The sequence below is a fragment of the Acomys minous genome (assembly GCF_964271855.1).
Source record: "Acomys minous genome assembly, chromosome: 10".
NCBI lineage: Eukaryota > Metazoa > Chordata > Mammalia > Rodentia > Muridae > Acomys > Acomys minous.
The window spans coordinates 74,792,208-74,819,346 of record NC_140491.1 but is presented as its reverse complement, the minus strand read 5'-3'; the positions used below and the strand labels follow the sequence as shown (position 1 = coordinate 74,819,346).

At 38.8% G+C, this 27,139-nt stretch overlaps 1 protein-coding gene across 9 annotated transcripts in view; it reads right to left on the bottom strand.

The window, feature by feature from the left end:
* Window positions 1-27,139, bottom strand: part of RABGAP1 (RAB GTPase activating protein 1) — a 138,260-nt gene that overhangs the window by 67,955 nt on the left and 43,166 nt on the right. For all 9 annotated transcript variants that reach the window (XM_084798465.1, XM_084798458.1, XM_084798459.1 and 6 more), the window contains 2 exons: window positions 26,436-26,605; window positions 1,836-2,010 (listed from right to left, as the gene is read on the bottom strand). In XM_084798465.1, the coding sequence (XP_084654591.1) occupies window positions 1,836-2,010; window positions 26,436-26,605 (345 nt within the window). The remainder of the gene's footprint in view (window positions 1-1,835; window positions 2,011-26,435; window positions 26,606-27,139) is intronic.

Sequence of the window (27,139 nt, the reverse complement as noted above, 5' to 3'; positions counted from 1 at the left end):
CAAAGTGCTAAAGTGGCCTGGGTGCTGCTGCTGAGATCCAGTTACACAATGAAATCTAAGTCCTTCAGAAGTAGTAGGATGATCTACCTTCCCCACTCTCTCCTACTGCTGCGGACTCTCAATAAATCAACAGTAATGGCATGGACTTTGTCACTAGAGTCCCAGGTCCCCAGGTTAGGGGGAGAAAGAGGGAATGCAAAGCCATTCATTTCAGAATGTTGTTTTGAAAGTGCAGCTTTTCTGTCAGAGGCCCTCTATGTGAGAAACCTCTCCGGAGACTGCCCATCCCCCTCACCCCCCCAAGGAACAAACACCACATAGGGTTCCTGGTGGGAAAGCTGGATTAGAGGGATTTTGACTAAAGAAGGCTTGGCCAAGACCACTGCCCTCCAGGTCTCCTGTCACAAATTTCTTGTTATGGGTGTGGGTCCTAGGACTTAACTCATCTGCCAATATTTTCTGACTACCTTCTGCACACTGGGTATTGTGGTAAGCACTAAGGATACAACACAGGGCAAACAGATCCCTAATTCTTCTGCAGAGTTGGAGGGGTAGCATCCACCTCCTCGCCATGGACTACAGGTGCCTTTCTTGCTTATTTCCCCCTACTAACAGTAGACTACTGAATTCACTCAAAAAATTTAAATATCATATGGTGACTGCCAGTTTCTTCTATCTGTGTAGCCTGGGGCAATTTTATTTATCTCCAATTCTATTTATTTATGAGAAAAATAAGGACAATAATAATAATAACTATTTTTCAGGCTTACTGTGAGGATTATGAGAATGAGGCACTTCGCTACCACAAAATAAGCATTTGATTGTTAGGAGTTAACAGTGCTAAAAACTGACCATAAGGTGATTAATCACAAGACAATGGGACTTACAACAACAACAAAGAGAGAGAGAGAGAGAGAGAGAGAGAGAGAGAGAGAGAGAGAGAGAGAGAGAGAGGGGTGAGGGGGGGGAGGGAGAGGGAAAGAGAAACAGACAAACAGACCTACAGACCTTAAAAGTCAGCGCTTACTCTCAACTTGAAAAAAACACATGTAATCATGGATATTTATCTCTTTTAACAAAGTTAACCATTCCTTGCACTTCTATAATTTTTGTTAATGTGATAGCTTAGCCATAAATATTTAGGGCAGCATATTCATCTCCAATGAGTTTTTGCTCTTTCAATCCTAACTCAAAAACCACTTTATGATGTCCCACAAACTCTCTACAATGAGAAATTTATTTCATGAACTTTGCGTGAACTTCACAGATACAAACTCAGATGACCTTCTATCATCCCAGTTTCATTCATTAAAAATGAAGCCCTTGACTGTTATGACTATCGTTGTAAAATACTCTTTTCCTGTACCCAAAACTTTCTTCTACTCCCCACTACCTTTAAATAGTAACCAACAGACAATAAAATCTCACTTTCCCAATCTGATTACAAGTATCTTAAAGAATACCCAGCTGGTGAGATGGCTCACTGGGTAAAGGTGCTTGCTGCAAAGCCTGGTGACCTCAGGGTGATACCTGCGATCCACAGAGTGAAAGGAAAGAGCAGATTCCTGGCACAGATATACTGTGGCACAAGTACAAAACACACACACACACACACACACACACACACACACACACACACACACACACACACACACAGAGTATCTTGGGGGAGGGCAATGTCAACTATGTTTTAGCATCTCCTAGTTGCTTGTCTATGGGAGACTCTCACAAGCATTCACTTGTGACCACATCCCACTGCCAGGCCCCCATAAAGAGGAAGTTGCAGCAGTATGCACAGCTCTCCATCCCTACAAAACCAACCTTTCTACACTTACCTTCTTCTTCATCATCCTCTGGAGGAGAGGGGATCATAGAGCTCTGGGATCCAGATTGTGGCAGACGAACTGAAGGACTGGCTGTAGTTTTCCTCCTCTCTCTTTCTGACTCACTTTCCAAACATACAACTTCATATAAAGTGTCAGAATTATTCTTTCTTTCCTTCTGTTTTATCTTGATGACAAAAAAAAAATGTATTATGTAGCAAACTTCCTTCTTTAATTATTATTTTTTATTTTATATTAGATGCAAAAATAAATGGTGTTTTCCTGAAATCTATTTGAAATATAACCTTTATCAAGTAGAAATGTTGATGTTAAGTGTTAGGACTAAACGTCAGGCTGGAGAGATGGCTTGGTGGTTAAAACACTATCTGCTCTTCCAAAGCTCCTGAGTTGAAGTCTCAGTAACCACATGGGACTTACGACAATCTATATTGGAATCTGTTCCCTCTTCTGGCATGCAGGCCAGAGTACTCATATACATAGAACATAGAGTACTCATATACATAAAATAAATAAATAAATCTTCAAAAAATCCCAACATGTGAGAACAAGAAGCAAGTGCATCTCTGTGAGTTCAAAGCCAGCCAGGGCTACATAGAGACTTTGACTCAAAAAGAAGGAGGAGGAAGAAGAGGAGGAGGAGGAGGAGGAGGAGGAGGAAGAAGACGACCTTTTAAGACAACTGAACATTTAACTAAGACTCCAGTTTTATTGTTTTATCTGTCATTAAAATAAATTACCAAATATTTAATCACCAAATTTAGTCAATGTGAAAGCTAACTGTCCTGTGTCTTTCCAATACATTTAAGATGTCTTTTCAGTTTTCCTACTTAAAACCACATATCAAAGCCATTCACACATCCTAAAAGTTTAGCATTAAGAAAATCCTTTTCTTCTTTTGCTCAGTTCAAATAGTATATGGGAGATTTTCTTAAACACCAATGCAGTGCCAGAAAAGGACAGTAGGTAAGGATGAACAGCAGGAAAGACATCAGTAAAATCCCAACAATTTTGTCAATTGGAATCAACATATATTCTTGTTTTTACTTTAAGGTAAGCACTATAAACAATCTACATGGGCCTAAATAGGAAAAAAAAAAAAAAGACACACACATACAGTTGTTAGTATAATACATATTTTGAGCACAACTGGAGAAGAGAAGGTTAACTTGAAATATGGAGGACAGGGGAGAGGGAGGCTGTAAGAGGCACAAGAACGGATGCCGACAGCACAGAAAGGTACCCTGCACAGCAGACAATGGTGGAGGGTAAGGACAGTCACAGAACATCAAAGTAGCCTTTACCACCTTGATCTCCACTTGGCTTTTCATTAAAATCATTACTCCTATCTTGGGAGTAAGGCCAAGATACTGGCAGTGTGTCCTTTCACATCATCCTGAAGCCCAATTTCATGTAAGAGTCTTAGCCTGAAGGCCAGGAATCCCTGCTGCATCGAGCATCTCTGCCAGCAGAGGCCAAACAAGCAGAGTAAGCACAACAAAACCTTGCCAAGGCAGACGGGTGCAGGTGGTCTGACTAGTTTAACTACTGCTCCCAGGATCACTTGGCTTTCCAGACAAATACCTTGTCGCTAACTCAGCTGTTTATTACTAACAAAGTACTCTGTACGACTACTAGTAGCCTACAGGTTTATGTCTAGGAGACATGCAAATAATTTGTCTAATAGAAAAGACAACCCAAAGGTTACCTATAGCATAGTGACCTTAGTAATTTTATTCTGTTTTTCAAGAAAGGTTTCTCTGTGTAGCCCTGGCTATTTGGAACTCAATCTGGAGACTAGGCTGTTTGCAAACTCAAGAAGTCTGCCTGCCTCTGAATTACAGAAACCAAAGGTGTGTGCCACCACAGATCTTATTTTAGAAAGGAGAACCACATAAACACAAGTTGTTCTTCTCCTTCTTCTTCTTCTCCTCCTTCTTCTTCTTTTCCTTTCTTTCCCTGAGACAGGGCTTCTCTGGTAGCCCTGGCTGTCCCTGAACTCACTCTGTAGACCGGGTTGTCCTTGAATTCACAGAGATCTGCCTGGCCTCTGCCTCTGAGTGGTGGTATTACAGGTGTGTACCACCGAGTACGGCTAGGCCTAAGTCCTTAAATACTTAGCTTTATCATCTTTCTGGTTAATTCATTAATGAACTAATTAAAAATTCTTGATGCGTATTCATCCCTAAATTGTAAACAGTATGATTTTAAGAATCATACTGATAGGAAAATACTATTTAAGTCTTTTGGTGTAAATTTGTTAAACTGCTTTAAAACAAAACAAAACAAAACAACTGTGCAGCCCTTCCCCACCGCCACCCCTGGGGCTGGCCTCAAAGTCAACTGGGATCCACGTGGTGCTGCCTTGTGAGCACTGGGATTAGAGATGTGCACCACCACACCTCGCTTATATTGCGCTTTGGAACATCTCCTAGTTGTTATCTGAAACACCTCAAAGCTTTCCAACACAGCTCTTCGTATTAAAAAAGTCTGAAAACAAGTAAGGGTTCTCCAAGACTATAAAGATAAGGTAATCAATGCCACTCACCGAGAAAGTCTTCCTTGATCATAGCGACAATACAGCTTGTAAATATTACAAGGAGTTGAGGATGAAAAGTTATTAACTCCACATGTGAAAATACTCATTGTTCAAACACATGAGATTCATTACACTACTTTAAAAATCTCTCTTTGAATTCTCTATAGTGAAAAGCTTCAAAATGTCCATGTTGCAATATATTTATATCTTTTGTAGATATTAAATAATTTAAGTATGTAAGTTTCTAAGCTGTTATCATATATTCTAATATATGCAAACAGGTCACAATGTGTATTGTATACAATATATAAAAATATATAATTATATAATTATAGGAAAATCAATCTGCCAAGACAAAGGAAGAACAGATATGAATAAGTGAAGACATCCCCTGTTTCTAGGTAAGATGACATGTCCTTAATAGAAGCAACAGCAACTAAACTAGAACTAAAGAGAATGTGGTAAATGTAACAAAATCTCACACATCAGTGATTCCACTAAAGGGAAACATTCTAAGATGCACTTTCTTTTAAAAAAATCATTTTTAATGTATGAGCCTGCGTGCATATACGTGCACATGTGTAGGTGTACTTGGGGGCTAGAAGACTGCCAGATTTCCAGAAGCTGAAGTAACAGGCATGCTTGAGGAAAAAAGCACTCTGAACTGATGGCCATCTCTCTAACATGCACTTTCAAGATTTCAAAATATTGTAACTTTTTAAAAAATTTTTAATTAATTTATTCAGATTACATCCCAATTGTTATCCCTTCACTTGTATACTCCTGTTCTTTCCTCCCTCCCTCTTTCAGCCTATTCCCCTCCCCAAGTCTGTGACAGAAGGGGATCTCCTCCTGCACCATATGGTCACAGCCTATCAAGTCTCATCCTGGTAGCCTGCTTATCCTTTCTCTGAGGGTCTCCCCACCAAGGGGAAGTGGTCAAATAAAGGGCATCAGAGTTCATGTCAGAGTCAGTCCCCACTCTCCACACAACTGTGGAGAATGTTCTGTCCATTGGCTAGATCTGAACAGAGGTTCAATGTTTACTACATGTATTGTCCTTGGTTGGTGCAGTAGTTTGAGCAGATGCCCCTGGGTCCAGATCCACCTGTCATGTTCTTCTTCTTGTAAGTTTCTAGGACCCTCTGGATCCTTCTATGTCCCCATTCTCCCACACTTCTCTCACCTAGAGTCCCAATAGGAAGTCCCCACATCTATCCCAATCTTCACTTTCAGGGGACATCCCTTTTGGGCTAGTGTTCAATTTTAAGTGAGTATGTACCATGTGAGTCTTTCTGGGTCTGGGTTAACTCACTCAGTATGAACATTTCTAGTTCCAGCCATTTGCCTGTAAATTTCAGGATTTCCTTGTTTCTAATAGCTGAGTAGTATTCCATAGTGTAAATGTACCACAGTTTCTTTATCCATTCTTGACTGAGAGACATTTAGGTTGTTTCCAGGTTCTGGCTATTATGAATAAGATTGCATCCCGTACAGTAAAAGATCCTCTAGGGGAAATCTCCATATCTGATTTCTAGCTGTACTACAAAGCAACAGTAATTAAAACAGCATGGTACGGGCATAGCAATAGGATGGTTGATCAATGGAATCGAATCGAAGACCATAAATCCACACACACATGGACACTTTATTTTTGACAAAGAAGCCAAATCTATTCAATGGAAAAAGGATAGCAACTTCAACAAATGGGGCTGGTCTAATTGGATGTCTATATGTAGAAAAATGCAAGTAGACCCATATTTATCACCATGAACAAAATTCAAGTCCAAGTAGATTAAAGACCTCAACATAAAACCAGAGACCCTAAATCTCTTAAAAGAAAAAGTGGGGAAGAGCCTGGAACTCATTGGCACAGGAGATAACTTCCTGACCAGAACTCCAACAGCCCAGGCCTTAAGGTCAACAATTAATAAATGGTACCTCATTGAGGCTGAGAAGCTTCTGTAAGGCAGAAGACACTGTCAACAGAACAAAGTGACAGCCTACTGACTGGGAAAAGATCTTCATTAACCCAACATCTGACAAAGGTCTAATACTCAAAATATATAAAGAGCTCAAGAAATTAAACACCACCAAACCAAATAACCCAATCGAGAAATGGGGCTCAGAATTAAACAGAGAATGCTCAACAGAGGAATATCAAATGGCTGAGAAACACTTAAAGAAATGCTCAACATCTTTAGTCATCACAGAAATGCAAATCAACTCTGAGATTCCATCTTACACCCATCAGAATGGCTAAGATCCAGAACTCATGTGATACCACATGCTGGCGAGGATGTGGAGAGAGAGGAACACTCCTTCATTGCTGGTGGGAATGCAAACTGGTACAGCCACTTTGGAAATCTATCTGGTGCTATCTCAGAAAACTGGGAATCGGGCTTCCTCAAGACCCAGCTATTCCACTCCTTGGAATATACCCCAGAGATGATGCTCCAGAAGATGCTCCACCCCACAACAAGGACATATTCTCAACCATGTTCATAGCAGCCTGATTTATAACATATTTTTAAAATAGCAAATAACTGGAGAAAATTGGGGGGGGAGGAAAATGATTAAGAAAACCAGGATTTAAAACAACAACAACAACAACAAAAAGAAAACCAGGATCTGTCTGAATGCACAATGTACAGGGCAGTAAGATTCAAGACCTCCTTCTATGCATGTTCGAGTGCTCTCAGATTATAGTAAGTCACAGAAAAATATCCACAACGTGCCAATTTACATTTTATGATAAAATATGACAAAAAGTATAATAAAATACACACGAATATTTTATTATCTTAAAAAAGAAAATTAAGAAAAAAAGTCGAAACTAGTAAGTGTTACAAGTGGACTGGAGACGCTGCTTTTGATAATACATGTGCTGATACACATTTTACATATTAACAATTTATATATTCAAAATATAAACTGAGAAAAACACAATTCACCTAAGCCCCAAACTGAAAATAAATAGAAACAAATTAGCCTAAGTAAATGTCGTATGATAACAGGACCACAATAAAAAAATTATTCTGGGCTGGAGTATAATTCAGACTTGGGCACTCACCTAGCTCAAGGCTCTGTGTTCAAGTCTGTTCACTGCACGCAACCAGAATTATTCCAAGTACCAATTTAATGTTACTGAAACATATTTAAAGAACAAAAAAAGTGGCACAAAAATCTTAAATTTCACTGGATAGTTTTATTTATACAAAACTGATATTTTTGAATTTTGAAGATAAATAAAATTAAGTATACTACTGGTCCTGTAATGAAACCAATATTCATAATGCAAAAAAAGAGAAAACGTTGTAATGTTAAGTAACTATAGTAAATGTGTGAATAAATTAAATGAATTCAGGCATGCGTAACCAATGGATGCTAAAACATGAATAAGTTGATGCAGAGCAGGATACAGTTGAAACCTTTTATCTGTGTTTATACTTTCTAGTTTTAGCTCCCTGTCACGAAGTAAGTCTAGAATGTGATATGGAAAACCACAGAAGTAAGCAATCGACCAGCTTTAAATTATATGCTGATCTGGGTAGCATAATGAATTCCATGCCATCTCACTCCAAACTGTTTAGGACACAGATCTTCCCTTTGTCAGCACACTCAGGCAACGGACTCCCTTCCTTTAGTTGTAAGAGCAATGTCACTGGGGCTGGAGAGATGGCTCAGCAGTGATGAGCACAGGCTATCTTTTCAGAGGCCTCAGGTTTGGTTCCCAACACCCACATGATGGCTCACAACTGTCTGCCAACAGGAGGACACCCACGTGATCTGAGACCCTCTCTCTATCCTCTGTGGGTACAAGGTACACACATTTGCACAGATGCAGGCAAAATACTTACACTCACAAAAGAAAGAAACGGGAAGAGGAGAAAAAAAAAGAAAACAAACACATTACACTGAGAACTAGTTGCTAAATGAGAAAGGGGCAGGAGAGTGGGGGAGCTAGTGAACCCCACCTTAACTGATCACACTCCCACTGAGAGTTGTAGAAAAACTTGGTATCACACACTTCCTAAGTTAGCAGTGAAGAGCACTCTCTCTGTATATTGATAAACACTCAATCTTCAGGGCTGGAGAGATGGCTCCAGGCTGCCCTTCCAGAGGACACAGCTTTGTTCCCTAGCACCCACACGGTGGCTCCATCTGTAATCTCAGTTCCAGGACGTCAGATGTCTTCTTCTGGCCTCCTCTGGCACCAGTCACTTAAGTGGTCTAGAGACATTTATATAGGAAAACATCCCCACACAGAAAATAAACATTTAAAAAAAAAATAATTTATCTTTATGTTATGTACATTGGTGTTTTGACTGCATGTATACCTGTGTGATGGTGTCAGAGTTACAGACAGGAGTTACGGACAGTGGTGAGCTGCCACGTGGGTGCTGGGAATTGAACCTGGGTCCTCTGGAAGAGTAGTTAGTGCTCTCATCTGCTGAGTCATCTCTCCAGCCCAAAAATAAACATGTTAAAAACAGATTTTTAAAAAAAAAGTTGGGATATTACTTTTATATTGCACGTGATATACCTGTGGTATATGTGTGTCCTGTCCGTGGTGTGTGTTATGTGCCTGTGTGGTATGTCTGTGGCATATGTATTTGTGTGTTGTACATGGATATGTCATGTATATGTGTGGGTGTGGTGTATGTATGTGTGTAGTACATGAATATTACGGGGGGTGGGGGGCAGAGAGAGAGAGAACACGCAAGAGACCAGAAAAGGACTTTAGTTGTTCTGTTCTATCATTCTCTGCCTCATTTCCTTGAAATAGGATCTCTTACTGAACCGGAATCTCACCATTTCAGTCAGGCTTATCTTGTCCCCTCAGAAATGGGGTTATAGACATGTGGGGCCATGACCACCTTTTTATGTGATGCTAGGATTCAAACTGAGATCTTTATGCTTAGTCAGCAGGCGCGCTTAGCCACTAAGACATCTTCGTAGTCACCAAATTTGGCAGATGTATACTAGTTTATCGCATATGCATGTATACACACACAGAAGAGATGGGAAGGAGAGGCCCAGGCTATCAGTGACGGTTATACTACTTACTGCTATCATCTTGGTGATGTCATTTAAGTTTTTCAGCTGATACTGACTTTATTTGAAAAATAACAATTACATATAAGATTAAATTCCCAATAGTTTATCTGGCACTAAAAACTTATTATGTATAAATACATGTAGGGGTGCACAGACCATGGCCTGCATGTAGAAGTCAGAGGACAACTTTGAGGTGTCAGTTTTCTTCTAGTATCTGGTTATTTCTGCCACATTGCTGGTTGGCCCCACAGCTCCTGGACTATACTCTCCCTGCTCTGGCTGGATGAGTGGTGGGCTTCAGACGGACATGACACATTAGCTTTTTAGAGGACATCTGGTATTCAAATAGGTCTTCAGTCTTCTGTAGCAAGCCCTTTCACCCACCGAAGCCACCAAATTCTATAATTTGGTATTTCTTTATCTTTCTCAATCTTTTTACATTTTTATCTTATGTGTTATCTTATGTATTTTTATCTTGTATGTGTGTGCCTGGTACCTGCAAAGGTGAGAAGAGAGTGCTAGAGCCTATGGACTGGACTTAGAGACTATAGTGAATCATCACATGAACGTTGGGAACCCAACCCTGGCACACTCTGTAAAAGCAGCCAGGGCTTTTGACCCCCTGATCCACCTCTTCACCTCATTTCGCTGTCTTTTTAAAAATTACATTTATTCGTTTATTATGTGAATATGTGATGTACATGTGTGTCTCATGCTACGGACCCTGTGTGGATCTCAGAGGACAATTCTCAGTATTTGGTCCCTACCTTTATATTGCTAAAAATACCTGGTTGGTTTTGTACTTATGCCACTATTGGAATATTTAGTATTTCGATCCTATTTAGTAAATGTTAAACATGTAGTTGAAAGACTATAGCTCTTTTTTCCCTGCTAATTTTAGGTTTCTTCTCTAATATGATTCCATCTTAATAAAACAATCCCAGATGGAAAGGCTTCCAACCTAAGAAGGAGTTACTGAGTCACCAGATAATTTTAGTGAAAGGAAAAACGAGAAGTTTTAAACACACAACCCCAAAAACATTTCTGTAACTGTTTCTTCATTATTTATGGTGAAAAGCCTACAAAAAGTTAAAAAAAACAAAAACAAAAACCAATAATTCAAAGAAAGACTATAATTCTATGCTATACATTCTATACTACACCTTCTATACTCTACTGTATTATACACTCTATTTTCCTTTCAGTCTGATTAGAAATCAAAGGGACTAAAAATTAAAATTACTGCTCAATTTAAGTAAATCCTAAAAAATCTTTTTAAGAAAAGACAAAACTAACATATCTTTATGGAAGAATCTTGGTTGACATTAAGAAGGCTGAGAGAATATTGTGTTTATAACCATTCTGTAAATTGTACTATTTTACATTTCTAGGTAACAGTTTCCTCACCCATGAGAATAGTACATATATTCACTGGATTGCTGTGAAAGTTATACACAACAGACACTGGCTAGTAAAGTTGTAACAGGAATAAATTCATGCTAGTAAGTTACAAAGAGTAAGATTAAGACTATTTGCAAGTATCTAAAACTGTAAAAGTTTGTTTAAATACTTCATAATTTACATAAATTAACAGTTTGGTATAAGGGTTCTAAAACAGAAAAATATCCCAATTTTTCACACTCTTCTTACATTTCTCCACTCCCTATTCTGCCCCACACCCCCCCCAAAATCAGACAGATTTATCCAAAAAGGATAAAAATTAAAAACTATTATAAGTTCTTGCCCACCTCTCAGCTTTCAAATGTATATATTGCTTTTTCACAAAGAAAATCTTAGAAATTCAGCTTCTGTTTAGTTTAAAACCTTAACAGAGGAGCATAGAATAATCAACTAAACCACTTCATAGGTATAATTATGGCTAATTTATCCTAACAATTCATCCTTTACAGCCTAACTTTAAAAATTAAGCTAAAAAGCCAAGTTAGTGGTGCATGCCTTTAATCCCAGCGCTCAGGAGGCAGAGGCAGGCAGACCACTCTGAGTTCAAGGCCAGCCTGGTCTACAGAGTAAGTCCGAGATAGCCAAAGCTACACCAGAAAGGCCCTGTCTCTGGAAAAAAAAAAAAAAAAGAAGAAGCTAAAAGGGTTGGAGAGATAGCTAAGTGGTTAAGAGCACTGGCTTCTCTTCCAGAGGACCTGAGTTCAATTCCTAATACCTACATGGCAGCTAACATCTGTCTGTAACTCCAGTTCCAGGGGATCTGACACCCTCAGACACATACACCAATGCATTTAAAAAAAAAAAATTAAGGCAAAAGTACTAGAATGACATACAGTATATATTTTAATTTCTTCATAGACTTTTTAAAAATTTCCAAGAAGATATACTCTATACAGAACCAAAAAACTTAATATTCCTACAAGCCCACAATCCTAAACAATAAAAAAAGTTTTTTTGTTTTTTCTTTAATTCTTTTGCCTGTATGTATGTATATGTACCAACGCATGCCTGATATCCACATAAGTCAGAAGGGGTGCTGGATCACCCCAGAACTGGAGTTATGGATCATTGTATGGTTGTAGTTGACACATGGGTGCTACAGGCTGAACCCAGGTCCTCTGCAAGAATGAGGATTTTTGTTTGTTTGTTTGTTTTTAGAGACATGGTTTCTCTATATAACCTTGGCTGTCAAGGGCTCACTCTTGTAGATCAGGCTGGCCTTGACCTCAGAGATTCACCTGCCTCTGCCTTCCAAGTGATGGGATTAAAGGTGTGCACCAGCGCCTGGCAGGAACAAGTACTCTTAACCACTGAGCCATCTTTTCAGCCCAGCATGCCATACGTTCCTTAAGATAGATATAACTAGACCCCCCCAAAACTCCACAGTATCAGGGAGTTCTTCTATATACACTAACACAAGACTAATAAACGCGAAAAATTTAACAAACATACAAGTTTGTGCTAAGAACATTAGACAATTAGTTTTTATTCATTGCCTCTTGCTCTAGACACTTTCAAAAGATTTGTTTCGTTTTCTGTGTATATGTGTGGGTATTATGCCTGGCTCAATTCTGTGTACAATGCACATAAAATGACTGACAGGCCAGAAGAAGATGTTGCATCTTCTGGAACAGGAGTTCCAGATGGTTGTGAGCCACCATAAACCCAGGTCCTCAGTAGGCCTTCCTCCTGCTGGCTCAGGTTCCCATGGTCCACCAGTGCCTCTGACCTCCACCCACTCTGGGCCTTCAGCAGCCTGCTTGTCTGAGCAGTGAGGATCAGAAGGGGCAGTCACACCCCTCTTAAGCATGGAGATATTTCTCTGGAGTGTTGGGGTAATCTTTCTATGTACTCTATAAAAGTTGTTTTCACCAGCACAACACAGAGGTGGAAAGGGCAGCTGCCATGACCGAGTGAGAGTAACAGGCCACATGGCAAGAGGTGGACTAGATTATCAGGTTAATTAAGTTAGTTAAGCTGGCTGGGAGGTAGCCTAAGCTAAGGCCTAAATCATAATAAATAATAATAGTCTCTGTGTCATTACTCAGGAACTGGTGGGTCACAGATAGTATGGTGCTATTTGGAGTCTGCCATGTAATCTAAGCATAAGGCCTAAGAAAAATTGTGGACACAGGAGCTGGATGTGGTTTCCTAGCAACCAAGCAGGCTAATGTGCAGGCAGGCAGATACTGCAGTCTCTTGGGCAGGCCTGGACTTCTGTATTCACTTGTGCTGTGCTGGGGTGTGATTGTCCCTTCTGATCCTCATTGCTCAGACTAGCAGGCTGCTGAAGGCCCAGAGTGGGTGGAGGTCAGAGGCACTGGCATAGCCCAGCAGGGCAGAGCACATGTGCCTGGAACATGTGGTGGTGGGCCACGGGAACCTGAGCCAGCATAAGGAAGGCCTACTGCTGCGCAGGCAGGCAGACAGTGGCTGCAACTAGAGTTGTGTGGAAGACAGAGCCAGTGAGCTGACTGCGCAGTAGTGGAGTCGGTCCTAACGCACAGAAGCTGCAGTCTCTCTCCAGTCAGCTGCGGCTCAGTGCCAAGTGGTGGAACTGCCCCTTCCCTGTGAGCGGAGTGGCTGAGCTGGAGTTGCTGGCTAATGGCAAGTACACAGCAGCTTGTAAAGAACACCAGCAACTGCAGGCAAAAGGAAGCCATTCCAGAGTGAAAAAAACCCTCAGATTTGGTAATGTATGTTTGGAACTGTGATTTCGTAAAGAAGAAAAGAAACTGGCTATATACAGTCCTAGAAAAAATATGTAGCTGGAAAATAATAAAGTGAAGTCTCTAAAGGAAGGAAAGGGTTAGAGAGATTAAAAGGAAAATATTTTCTATGTTTAAAAAGTGGAGAATACAGTGACAAAAGGCACTTGGGTCCCATATAATTTTGTTTCAATTATCAGCATAAATATAATCATTTTTTTCAGTAATGATTACAATTTTATATATCCTATTTAAGAAAGACCAGATTAAAGCAGACTAAGATAAGGAGACGAAAAAAAAATTCATGATAAGTTACAAGTAATAGAACAAAAATTGGAGACAGTTCTTTAACGCAAAATACACTTAAGATGAATCCAAACTAAAGCCTACAGCACCACCTTGTGACGAGACAGGAAAATGGCAGTTCAAGTCCATTAGAAAACCTACATTGATTTTTCAAGTTAAGGGCATTAGACTCAGATTAAAGAAATTCACAAGATTATCAAGAATTTGGGTGGCAGCCCATAGAGGCACTAGACTTAAAGAGATTTAAAGAAACCATAACCATAATTGTAAGAAAGGTAAGAGAGAGGTATCAAAGACCCTCAGAGATAGATTACATAATGCTTTACTGAGTTTAACCTTCATAATGACAAAAAGCTGCTGCGGAGAGACATTGTATCACAGAAAAAAACCCGCTAAATCATTTCAGCCTGGATATTTTAAAAGATACTCTAACCTCACAGTGGAAAGCAGGGAATGTGTTGTTCCTCTGGGGAAAAGGTTTTGTGTACGTTCATTCAGAAGAGAAATTATGGGTTCAATCAAAACTGATACAAATCAGGTATGACAGAGGAAGACCCCCGATAGTCTTAGCTACACACAAGAAGAGAGAAATCAAGAAGACCAAACAGAACAGGTAACATGAATTGCTGATCCTTTCACATGGGAACACCTTTGCGACTGATTGAGACATAAAAGTATCTCCATCCAGAACTTCAACTATATATGGCCAATAAATCCTTGGCTTTGATAGCTTCAAAACTTATCATGCCATTCTTTTAAATGTTTGGTTTACAATCCAGACTGGCTTACAGAAAAATGTCTTTTCTTCTGCTCATACAAAGAGCAGAAACTGTCCTTAATTGATCTGTGTGCATCCCAAATATCTCATACAACTTTAATTTTAGGAATGTATAATGCTTATGAGAAATTATATGTTTTTAGAACAAAAGAACCAGATACTGATGACGCTGGATCAGACCTGACAGAATTCGTCCTCCAGAATATTCAGATGCTGACACATCTGTCCTGGCATCCTGCATGCTCCAGCCTCAACTGCTGCAGCTGATATTCCTCATCAGAGCCTGCTCCCAAGACAGCTTCAATGAAAGCTGCTGATATTTATTTGTTTGTTTTGTTTTTCAATACAGGATTTCTCTGTGTAGACTTAGCTGTCCTAGACTCACTTTGTAGGCCAGCCTCTAACTGGCCTCAAACTCACAGCAATCTGCCTGCCTCTGCTTCCCGTGCTGGGATTAGAGGCATGCGACACCATGCCTGGCTTAAGCTGCTGATCTTAATTGCTCCAACATTTCAGACTGTTCCAAACAGGACTTCTATTAAGCCTGAAATTTCTCAACATTTAGAGACTGGATCACAAATGCTATGGCTAGCTTGCTTAACCATTTTTTTCCAATTTTATTTGGGCCCTCCAAAAGGCATTCTATGCCCCAAATCAGAGAAAAGCAACCTTAAGAGAATGACACCTCATTTCCCTCAAGGGAGTTGGGTAGGTCTTTGGTTGTTTTATTGGGCTATGGAATGTTTACTGTCATGGGTTGTATGTTATTAATGGTTTTATTCAGAGAGAAAATGAAGTTAGATTCAGGGATTTCTGTCTTTTCTTTTTCTTCTATTTTTCTCTTTCTTAGGTATGGAGATAGGAGTTGAAAAGCAAGAAGGGGGAATATAGAAAATACATAGAGATGATAGGACAAAAGATAGATTATTGAATCTACTCCTCAACTTAAGGCTTTAGCTGTTAGTTTCAAGTAAGGTTGTGTGTGTGTGTGTGTGTGTGTGTGTGTGTGTGTGTGTGTGTGTGTTTTGATACATTGGTACAGAATTCAAATTTAAGGTTCTCTTTGACACACACATTATATTTCTATTCTGGTATGAGAAATTGTACCCATACAACTCATTTATTATACAAGGTTTATGGGGCTGGAGAGATGGCTCAGAGGTTAAGAGCACTGACTGCTCTTCCAGAGGTCCTGAGTTCATTTCCCAGCAACCACAAGGTGGCTCACAACCATCTATAATGTGATCTGATGCCCTCTTCTGGCCTGCAGGTGTACATGCAGGCAGAGCACTGTATACGTAATAATAAAGAAATAAATCTTTAAAAAAATAATAATAATACAAGGTTTACTTCCAAAACGTTAAAAACTACTGTTTTTGTCTGCTGTTTAGGATAATTAATGAATGGAAGTCAATCAGAGGCATGGTCATGTCAAATACTAGTCTAATTTAGCACAGGAATATACATCGTAGGTTTAATCTATAACTATTCTATAGATAGATAATGTAAAAATAAATAAAGTCTTCAAACATCCCAAAGACCTACAGAATATGGCATTTCAAGATGTTTTATTATTTTAAGGATTCTTTGACAACAAGACAGGCCAATTCCTGGCAGCACCAAGCCTACCTCAAAGATGATGATGGAAATGTCTTCAAATGTGGCAGAGCCACTAGACAAAGAAAATATGTTTATTTCTAGCACAGGCTGAATTCTGCCTAAAATGGGCAAACTCGAATGCAGGCCAAATTGACTGGTGAACTCTGCCAAGACAGGGTAAGCAAGTCCTTAATTATAGTTACTGCTTCACAAACATGTCTATCAGATATACTGGGCCAAAAAGGCTGAAGATTATACTCCAACATCATAGAGAGTTTTAGGTAGCTGCCCAGGCAGCAAACAGTCTGTCATTTATTTTATCTTATTTTGAAAGCTGCTACCCTGCACTTTCTGTTTACTCAGGTAATTAATTTTATTCCTTCTCAAGTCTCTGATGGGGCTGAAGACCAGACAGTTAGCTTTACAATTAAGCTAGTTGCTTAGGAATTAAGTAGATGAATTAAGGTCAAGATAGATGTTTTTTAAGTGTTAGACACAAGATATGATAGAAATTAATTAGGTCTAAAACTTTAGACTCACCCAGATAGGATAATACAACATTTTCTTCAAGGCTGCCAAATTTCCTTTGACTAGACATTATATATGTAAGTCTTATCTACTGGTTTTTATCATTATTTCATAAACATTACTGTATGTTATTATATGCATATGCATATAATATGCATATAAAATTTTATATGCATATAAAATGGTCTTTTATTTAGACATAAAAGGGGAACTGCTGGGGGTTGGTCTGGTGCTAAGTATTTTAATGCTAACTACTGGGCCCCCAAGATCTGATCCCTGCCCAGAGGAGCACATTCTTATGTATACTTGTCCTTGCTGTGTAAGTAAGCCTTGCTCCACCTAATCTAAAGTTGACTGGTTAATAAAAAATGCTAAAGCTTGGGATTTGGCTGAAGAGAAGGAGGTGGAGTTTTGAGGTTGCAAGGATGGAGGTGGTGGGCTATTGGGGGGGCGGGTACAAGGATGGAGGACACTAGGAGGAGGCAGAGCAGGCGAGGAGGAGAATGGATGAATTCCAAAGAAGAAATTAACTCTGGGACCTCGGATGGGAAGGAGATAAACTGATAGTGGGATAATAGATTAGTTATTATGTTCACCTCTGTGCTTAATTTTTAATAAATCATAGATTCAATAGGTGGTTATTTGAGGGAAATTATTGATTAATGATTAAATAAGGTTTTACTAAATATGTGACTGACTATAAATTATTAATATACATCAACAGAAGCTTTCTCCCTTGTTGGGGTTTACAAATTACTCCTGAAAAAAATGGAAAGGAAAGATTCTATTAATTATTTAGGCTTTAAGATAGATAGGTCTGCAGAAAATCCAGCACAGAAGGTACAGCTAAAAGGAGACCAATTACAAACTCAATGATTTTCAAAATTTGTTGGGAGATATTAATTGGCTAAGGCCCAAAACTGTATTAACTATTCAAAGCTAAGTAACTTATTTCAAACCTTACAGGGTGATTCAGACTTAAATTGTCCAAGCAAAATTTCAGGTGAAGCTGAAAAAGAATTGGCTCTGGCAGAAAAGAGATTACAGGATGCACATGTGAGCCACTTGGATCTAAACCTGGAACATATTATAGTTATTTTGCCTTCGATTCATTCCCCATCCCCCATTATGCAGAAATAAGGTATCTTAGAATGGCTATTTTTATAGCATATAAACAGTAAATAATTTAAAACCTGTATAGAAAAGGGTTTTGATTTGATTGTGAAAGGAGTAAGACGTTGTCAATTCACAAGAACAGACCCAGCAGAGATTGTAGTGCCTTATACTAATGCTGAAATTACTACATCATGGGTTACCAATGAGGATTGGAAAAAGCTTGCAATGATTTATTTTTTAAGACGTTAACAACAAATATTGCAAAAGCAAGTAACTTCAGTTTATAAAAGGTATCCAAACTGAGAAACCCTGTTCTCAAAAAACCAAAAAGGGGGGAAAAAAATGGAATCCAAAGTCCATGGGCTTTAGTTTAGACATCAGAACTATATGCTATTATATGGTTTTATTAGATTTCCCAGAACCTCTTAGTATAGTTACTCTCAAGATGCAGAGAGCGTTGTTTTGCCTATAGAAACTGCTGAAATTATTCCAGATGATTCAGAATCACTCCTGTGATTTATACAACCGAAACAAGTAATCTGAAACAGACATCATCAAGTATTTATAACTCATATTCTATCTCATACAGATTTGCCAGGGTTACTGGCACTAGGAAATGAAGAGATAAATTAGTTATAATAGGAAACATATTAGAGGCTTCAAATTTGTAAAAAAGACATTATGTAAATAGATAGTAAATGTTAAAAAAAAGAATTCTATTACTTGGAGGCAAGACAAAGGAATTATAAAAAACTGTCTTATTTGTTCTTTATATAATCAAATTCCATACTTGCTGGAAGTAACCCTAAATGTAATCAAAGAAATGAGATTTGGCAGAAGGATATGTTTCACTTTACAGAGTCTGAAAAATTAAACTATGTACATCACACAATGGGCTTCTGCCTTGAGTTCTGAAAAGGCTGATTCTATAATTATACATGTATTAGAAATGATGGGTATATTAGAAACACCTTTGTAGATTAAAACGGATTATGGTCTGGCATATGGACCCAGTAAAATGCAATACTTCTTTAAATATAAAACATAAAATATAAAACATAAATATAAAACATAACTGATATATTTTACAAGTCAAACAAATGTAAAAGAATCTAGCTACTCTTTAAAGGAAATGTATATAGCCGGGTGTGGTGGTGCACACCTGTAATCCCAGCACTCGGGAGGCAGAGGTAGAAGGATCGCTGTGAGTTCGAGGCCAGCCTGGTCTACAGAATGAGTCCAGGACAGCCAAGGCTACACAGAGAAACCCTTAAACAAACAAACAAACAAACAAACAAACAAAGGAAATGTTCATAAAATAGAAGGGGGATAAGGGATCTCCAAGGATAAATTAATTATTGCTTTATTGACATTAAAAATTTTAAATGTCAAAAGAATGTTTAAAATGTCAATGAGCCAAGTTGCACAGTAGCTGAAAAAAACTGGATTTTAGATAGGACCAGCCCTTATACTATAAGGGTGTGTTAACTATTATACATGGTATAAAGTTTTCCCTTGTATTACTCAAATGCTGATTTCTCTATCTCACTCTTTGGTTTCAATCAAGACATGGCATCGAAAGCTTATTCTAAGAATGCCCTGTCTCCAGTTTGTGTAAACATGGCTTACTACTCTTGTCAATAAAAAGCAGGCCAGCCAGCCAGGCGTGGTGGTGCACGCCTTTAATCCCAGCACTCGGGAGGTAGAGGCAGGCAGATCACTGTGAGTTCAAGGCCAACCTGGTCTACAAAGTGAGTCCAGGACAGCCAAGGATAACACAGAGAGACCCTGTCTCGAAAAACAAAACAAAATAAAATAAAAAAGCAGGCCAGCCAATAACTGAGCAATAGGGAGAATAGGGTGGGACTTCCAATCTGAGCAAGGAGAGAAGACAATCAGGAGAGAGGGATTCAGCCACAAGAAGGAAAAGGCAGCTGGAGCACAGAGGGCCAGAAATGCAAATACTATGAGGATTTTGGCCCAGAGGCAGTTAGATTACTTAGAGGATTAGAATAGAATAATAATGCCCAGTTATTGTGTATTGAAGCTAATAAAATAAATCACAGTCTCTCAGTGTCATTATTTGGGAACTAGCTGGGTTGAAGAAAGTTACTTTATTAATTTCATATGACAGCTAACTTCAGAATGAAAGTCAAAAAATGTACTGTGTTGGGTGAGAGGTTATGCTTTTGTTGCAACAGGAAATGAAAAGCTGTAGACTTCCTCAAAGTTAATAAAGATCAGATTTGACTGGGGAAGACCTCTCAAAAATCTTAGCTACAGACAGGAAGGAAGAGACCAAGAAAAATAACAAAATTGGGTGATGTATATGCTGGGAACAGCTCTGAGACTGCTGAGACATGAATATCTCTGTGTGGCCCGTAATTCTGTTGGCTCCAAGTCCTCATAACTTATTGTTACATGACATCCTTCCATATGGCACAGATGGAAATTTATATTACAGTTTGGTTATATAGTTATATACATATATATATATATATATGTATACATATATATGCCTTTCACTTGCTCAAAGAACAGAGAATCATCTTTATTGTGCACACCACACATTCCATATATGTGAATACAGAAATATATATACTTTTAAGTTTGTGTGTTTTCAGAAAAAGAACCAGATACTAATTAAGACAAAAAAAAAAAAAAAAAGCACAGATGATCCAGCATCACAGACTGCCTCAGTAGCTGTTTTCTCAAAAATCTGCATCCAGAACAAAATTAAAGTAGCTAGCTCAGATGGTCCAGGCACATACACTGCTTCAGCCAGGATTTCAGTTAAGCCCTGTACTTTTCTATCACACAGAGACTGGACAGCAAATGACAGAGCTAGCTCTCATAGGACTTGGCCTATATCTCAATATTCTTAGGGTCCCCCAAAATGCTGTCAACCCCAGACAGCAGGAAGCAATTTTAAGAACAAAACAAGCCAGTCCCAAGAGGTGGGGTGGATGACTTTCACTTGTTTGGTGTATGACAGATGTTTGTTATCATTTACGAGGGTTGGTTACAAGTAGTAGTTAATGGGCACAGTCAGGAACCAAACAAAGAAAAGGAGATTTGATTCTGGGATCACTTTCTTTCTTTCTCTCCTATCTAGTGTTAGGGGGAAAAAGAGGGAGAGGGGATGAACACACAAAAGGGGGATATAAGGATGAGAAGACAGAAAAGAAGTTGATTATTGAACCTACTTTTAGACTAGAGAGCAACTACAAATCTCAAATATTTTACACTGGTATGAATTTTTGTATGTTGATAAAAATTTAAGGATGTATTTGCTACACATACTGTATATATGTTTCAACTCTTGGTTAAAGTACTGTATATACACAACTCATTTAAATATTTGATGTAAAGTTCTATTCCTTTTGAAAACTACTATTAAAAACTGTTTAGGATAATTAAGAAACACAAATTAGTACTTAGTCATCGATAATAAAAAAATATACTCTTATTAGGTACTAATTTAGTTAATTACAGAAATAAGTTTTATGTAGCTTCCTGTAGATGTTTTCAAATTTAAGCAAGCTAGAAACAAGCAAGGTTTGCCTATTTAGATTTACTTTAGACAGATAAATGGTCTTCAAACTCTTCAGAGATCTACACAATATGGCATTTAAGATGTTAACAAAGAGCTTTTCTAGTCAGGCATGGTGGCACATGCCTATAATCCCAGCTCTTGGGGAGGCAGAGGCAGGTGGATCTCTGTGAGTTTGAGGCCAGCCTGTTCCAGAAAGTGAGTCCAGGACAGCTAATGTTACACAAAGAGACATATCTCAAAAAACAATAAACAAGAACAAACAAACAAAAGGCTTTTCTGACAGAGAGACATGTCAGCTTCTGGCAGCACCACCATTACCCTTCAAAGAAAATGACGGGTACTGAAGAACTTCCACATGGAGCTTGCTTCAAATGTGGCAAAGCTACCACTGGGCAAAAATCTGTCCTTACCTCGACTACTGTGGACAAGCAGGACACTGAGAAGTCGATTGAACAACTTTGTAGAGACAAGATAGGGCAGTCCTTCGTAAGTCCTGCTTCACGAAAAGTCTGCCAGATATTCTGGGCCTGTAGGCTGAAGATGGATGCCCCAGCGTTACAGAGGAATCTTAGGTGACTGTCCAAGCAGCCATCAGTCTCTGTCATAGCTATAGTTTTAAGAGCTGCTTGTGCTGCACTTCCTGTTTGCACAGGTAGTATTTATCCTTTTCAGGGGGGTTGACGACTAGACAGTTACTCTCACATATAAGCTTAAGTTGTTTTAAATTTACGAAAATGTTTTAAGGTCTCAAAAGATATTTTTACACTGGTAATGCAAGTTATGATAGAAAATGATTTAGGTGCAGAACTTTGAACTAAACAAGATAGGATAGATAATAGAGTACTTTCTCCAAAGTTGCCAAATAAATATGGACTGGACACTTTAAATGTAATTCTAATCTGACAGTTCTCCAAATTGTCCTTATTATATATACTTTATTGATGTTATAAGAAGAGCCTTTTATTGGACTAAAAGGGGGAGATGTTGGAGTAATCTTTTTGCACACTGTATAAAGGTGGTTTTTGTATTATTCAAATGTTGCTTTCTGTAAGAGACCTGCATACTGTCTGGACCTCGGAATTGTTATTAATATGAAGCATCACCCGCTCCAGTATTTGGTAAACATAGACCACCATCACCTTCTAATTGGTTTAATAAAGAGCTGACAATCAATAGCTGAGGCAGGAAAGGTGGGACTTATGAGCAGAATTAAGAACTGCGTCAGCACGACACAGAGGTAAATGAAACAGGTCCCGGGACTGAGTGAGAGGTAGCGGACCAGCCATGGCACGATACAGACTAGAATATCCAGTGACGTTAGTCAAGCTAGCTGGGAGGGAGCCTAAGCTATAATGCATAATGACAGTCTCTGAGCCATTATTCAAAAACTGGCAGTTCTAAGACACTCCTCAATACTAGAGTCACTGTAGATACTTCAGAGCACTTATCTCACTGGGTGTGGCAGTGCAGGACTTTAACCCCAGCACTCAGAAAGCAGAGGCAGGAGGATCTCTGTGAGTTCGAGGATAGTCTGGTCCATGACAGCCAGGGCTCTTACAGAAATAAACCCTGTCTCGAAAAACCAAAATAAGTAAGTAAATAATTTCCCGCTACTCCCTTAATGTGCGGCAACACTTGCAAACTTGTTTGGTTTCTAAGGTGCTCTTCCTAGGTATTGCTCTCCCATCTAAACAACAACCGTAGCTGGGTGTGGCACAACCTATAGTTCTTAACACTCAGGAAACTAAGGCAGAAGGGATTGTGGATTTGAGGCCAACCTTAAACGTGTAAGGCTTTTCTTTGTTTTTGTTTTTTTAAAGATTTATTTATTATGTATACAATGTTCTGCCTGCATGTACATTTGTATTCCAGAAGAAGGCATTAGATCACATTATAGATGGTTGTGAGCCATCATGTGGTTGCTGGGCATTGAACTCAGGACCAGAGTCAGCGCTCTTAACCTCTGAGCCATCTCTCCAGCCCCTGCATAAGGCTTTCTAAATGGGTAAATAATTAAATGTTAAACAGTGTTTTCATTTTATGACTTATAGAGTTTTCTGGTTTTGTCACATCAAGAGGCTTCTCAGTACCTCTCAACTAAAATGCCTGGAAAATTTCCAATCCAAACTTTAAAGAACTTCTTATTAATGTCACAGTAACAGTATAAAGAGAGATTCTACTATTGTTGCCAATGTAGAATTCAGTAAACAGAGAGACACAGTTGAAAAAAGTTGCTGAAAGTCACGAAGTTGGCCATTGGTTAAAATCCAGGATACTGATCTTAAGCTAACCCCTTGCTCCTATGGAGATGCAGGGTTCTGCCTCTTTAGACAATGCTAGAAAGAAATCTTTATTCCAACTCTGCTTGTTTTTGCCCTAAATATACTCATCAGAACTAATTTGGATATAATGGATTCAAAAATTTATATTGATAGAACAATGTACACTGAAGTGAATCCACACATAATACTTTAATTTGAATTTTGTATAGTAGATAGTCCAAGTAACAAGCACATAAACTCAATTCAAGAAATACTTACTGAAATGAATAAAAATAATGACTGTTATCTAAGTAATTAGGATGGGTTCTTTTTGTTTTTTAAATTTTTAAAAAATATTTATTTTGTTCTTTTTTTTAAAGACTTATTTATTTATTATGTATACAATGTTCTGACTGCATATGTGCTTGCTGGCCAGAAAAGGAGACCAGATCTTATTATACATGGTTGTGAGCCACCATGTGGTTGCTAGGAATTGAACTCAGGACCCATGGAAGAGCAGACAGTTCTCTTAACCTCTGAGCCATCTCTCCAGCCATGAATAAGATGTTATAAGTGCTTAGGATAAATCCGTGAATATTGCCTTAGCAGAGATTATAAAATGGCTAAGAAACATTAAGAATAAGGATAAATATATTACATGATATAGATCATATGAAGATGACAGCTGGTTCTACATGTTGTATCAGATAAGCATGCACGGACAGATGAATGTGTGTTGCTGGATACAGGCAGTACCAAAGGAAGAGCAGGCAAACTGTAGTACTAAACATGAGAGGGAAGAAGGCTGAGGCAGAAATAAGCATTAGCCAGTATAATCCAGGGGAAAGTATTGCAAGGAGGAGTAGTTGATAAGGAACAGCTGATGACTGAGTCCTTAAGAATGTGCCTAGAGGGGTTGGAGAGATGGCTCAGAGGATGAGAGCACTGGCTGCTCTTCCAGAGCTCCTGAGTTCAGTTCCCAGCATCAATATTGAGATCTGGTGCCCTCTTCTGATGTGCAGGCATACATGTAGTCAGAACACTGTATACATATACAGTAAATAAATAAATCTTTAAAAAAAAAAGAAAAGAAAAAAACAAACAATCTAACAAACAAAGATTAAAGAATGTTCCTAGAGCAGAATGTACCAGGAAAAGGAAGAGAAAATTATCTGCTTGGACCTAGAAGGCAAAAGACACCAGTTAAAATCTGATAAGGATTTTGGCTTTTAAAAAAAAGAACAAATTTTGACTTTTAACAAATAAGAATAAAAGGTTTAGAGTAGAAAAAAAATTGTCTGATCTAACCTAACAGTCCACAGGGACAAAGACAGAAACAGAGAGATGACTAAAGAGGATATTAGCATCATCTAGGTGAAAAGCGATGGCAGTGAACGAGGGCTAGCAAATATTCAGGTGCAGAGAGAAGTGGTCAGACTCAGGATGTCTTGAAGGTAATAGGATCTCCTCAAACAATGGATAAAGGGGCAGAAAGGGGGAAAAAAGAGTAAAATTCTTGGCCTACGAAACTCTTAGATAGCGGCCTAAACTGCAACACTAATGATAGGCAAGCAGAGCATTTGAGGGTGGGGTAAGTCTGAGAGGTCCTAAAACTAAGAGAGATGATCTATGTCAAATGCTGCAGAAAAGTAAAAAGAAATGAGAACTCAGATTAGTGATTTAGGTCAAAAAGGACCCTAACTTCTTTCAAGAAATTTGGCTACATAGGAAAGTAAAGTAAAGTAGGGCTGATGGTAGAACAGGAAGAACAGAGGAGGAGAAGACAAGGGAAGCAGGCCCATGAAGGAGGAAGGGGAGGAAGGCGAGGAGGGGGAGGAGGGGGCGGAGGGGGCGGAGGGGGAGGAAGGGGAGGAGGGGGAGGAGGGGGAGGAGGGGGAGGAGGACGAGGAGACAACAGCAATGGCTGAAGCGGCCATGAAGACATACAGAACAATTGACTCCTGTCAAAGTAAACTGTCATGTAAGAAAAAAAGCAAGGACAATGATCCTTTTCAAAAGAACACAATAGAACCTGAACTGTCATAAATATGTAATCTGAAGTTACAACACAGACAAAGAGGAAGATATTACTCATCATCCCTTAAGCACCATTCAGTGATTTCTAAGGAGATACAGTATATAACACTCAAGTGTGTCAAAGAAAAATCTGCTCAAAAAAGAACAAAACAAAACAAAATCTCAGGAGAAAATAAAAAGCACTAATACAAAAGAAAAACACACTAAAGAACTAGCTGGACATTCCAGAAAGAAAAAATGTAAGTTCAAAACTTAAAAAAAAAAATTAAGAAAAAGAAACCAAACTTCCTTCAACAGACATAGTAGGGGACTGAGAAAGGTAAACAAACAAACAAACAAACAAACAAAAAAACTTCACATTCAGAGGAGCACCATCCTGAATGAGGTGAAATAAAGATATAGGGGAACACACTTTTATCAGCTCCACAATTTTAGGACTGCTACATGCTCTTCAGGATGACGTCCAATGAGGACACATGGAACCCTGGAGCTTCAGGAAAGTTGTGAGCAAAATTTGAGATGATTTTCCTTCCTAATACATTTAAAAGGAATATGGCTGTTTGAAAGGTCTAACAATAAATGATTAACAGCCTCAGGTGCCATCCTCCTTTCTCGCCCCGTTCGTGGCCCGGGAAATGAAGTACCTGCTTCAGTTTCAGAAAGAAGTTTTCAGTAGTGCTCCGTTTGCTGAAGGGCCAGAACAACCTTTCATTAGGTGAGCACACACGCACTTTTGTCTCTAGGAGAAATCGAACAGGCTCTTGTACTTCTGTTATCACCAGATCCACAGCTGTTGTCATGAACAGCACTTTATCTAGAGAGGAAGAGAAACAGTGAGGGGGGAAAAAAAAGGAAGAAATATATTTGTTCATATAATCACTTAAGTAATTGCTTTTAAGTATTTAAGGTATCTTTGCTTTTTGTCTTTTTGTTGTTGTTGTTGTTTGTCTGTTTTGGGGTTTTTGGTCCTGGAACTCACTCTGTAGACCAGGCTGACCACAAACTCACAAAGATCTGCCTGCCTATGCCTCCTGAGTGCTGGGATCAAAGGTGTGCGACACCATGCCCAAATGAGAAAACTTGTTTATACAGTATTCAGCAAGCCGACTTAGAAAAATATTCCTATAGAAACTATCTTAGAAGCAACCTAAGAAACAGCTTTGAGTCTCTGTGAGAATGGACTATGGCAGACTGACTTTTCTCTACATATAATCATTTGATTTTTTTTAACCATATATGCAGGGATTATCTCTACAACCAAATTTTAGAACTCTACTCATAAGAGAAGCCAAGCAATGATGGCTGAGGAGGAAAAAGTGCCTGCCACCAAGCCTGATGAGCTGAGTTC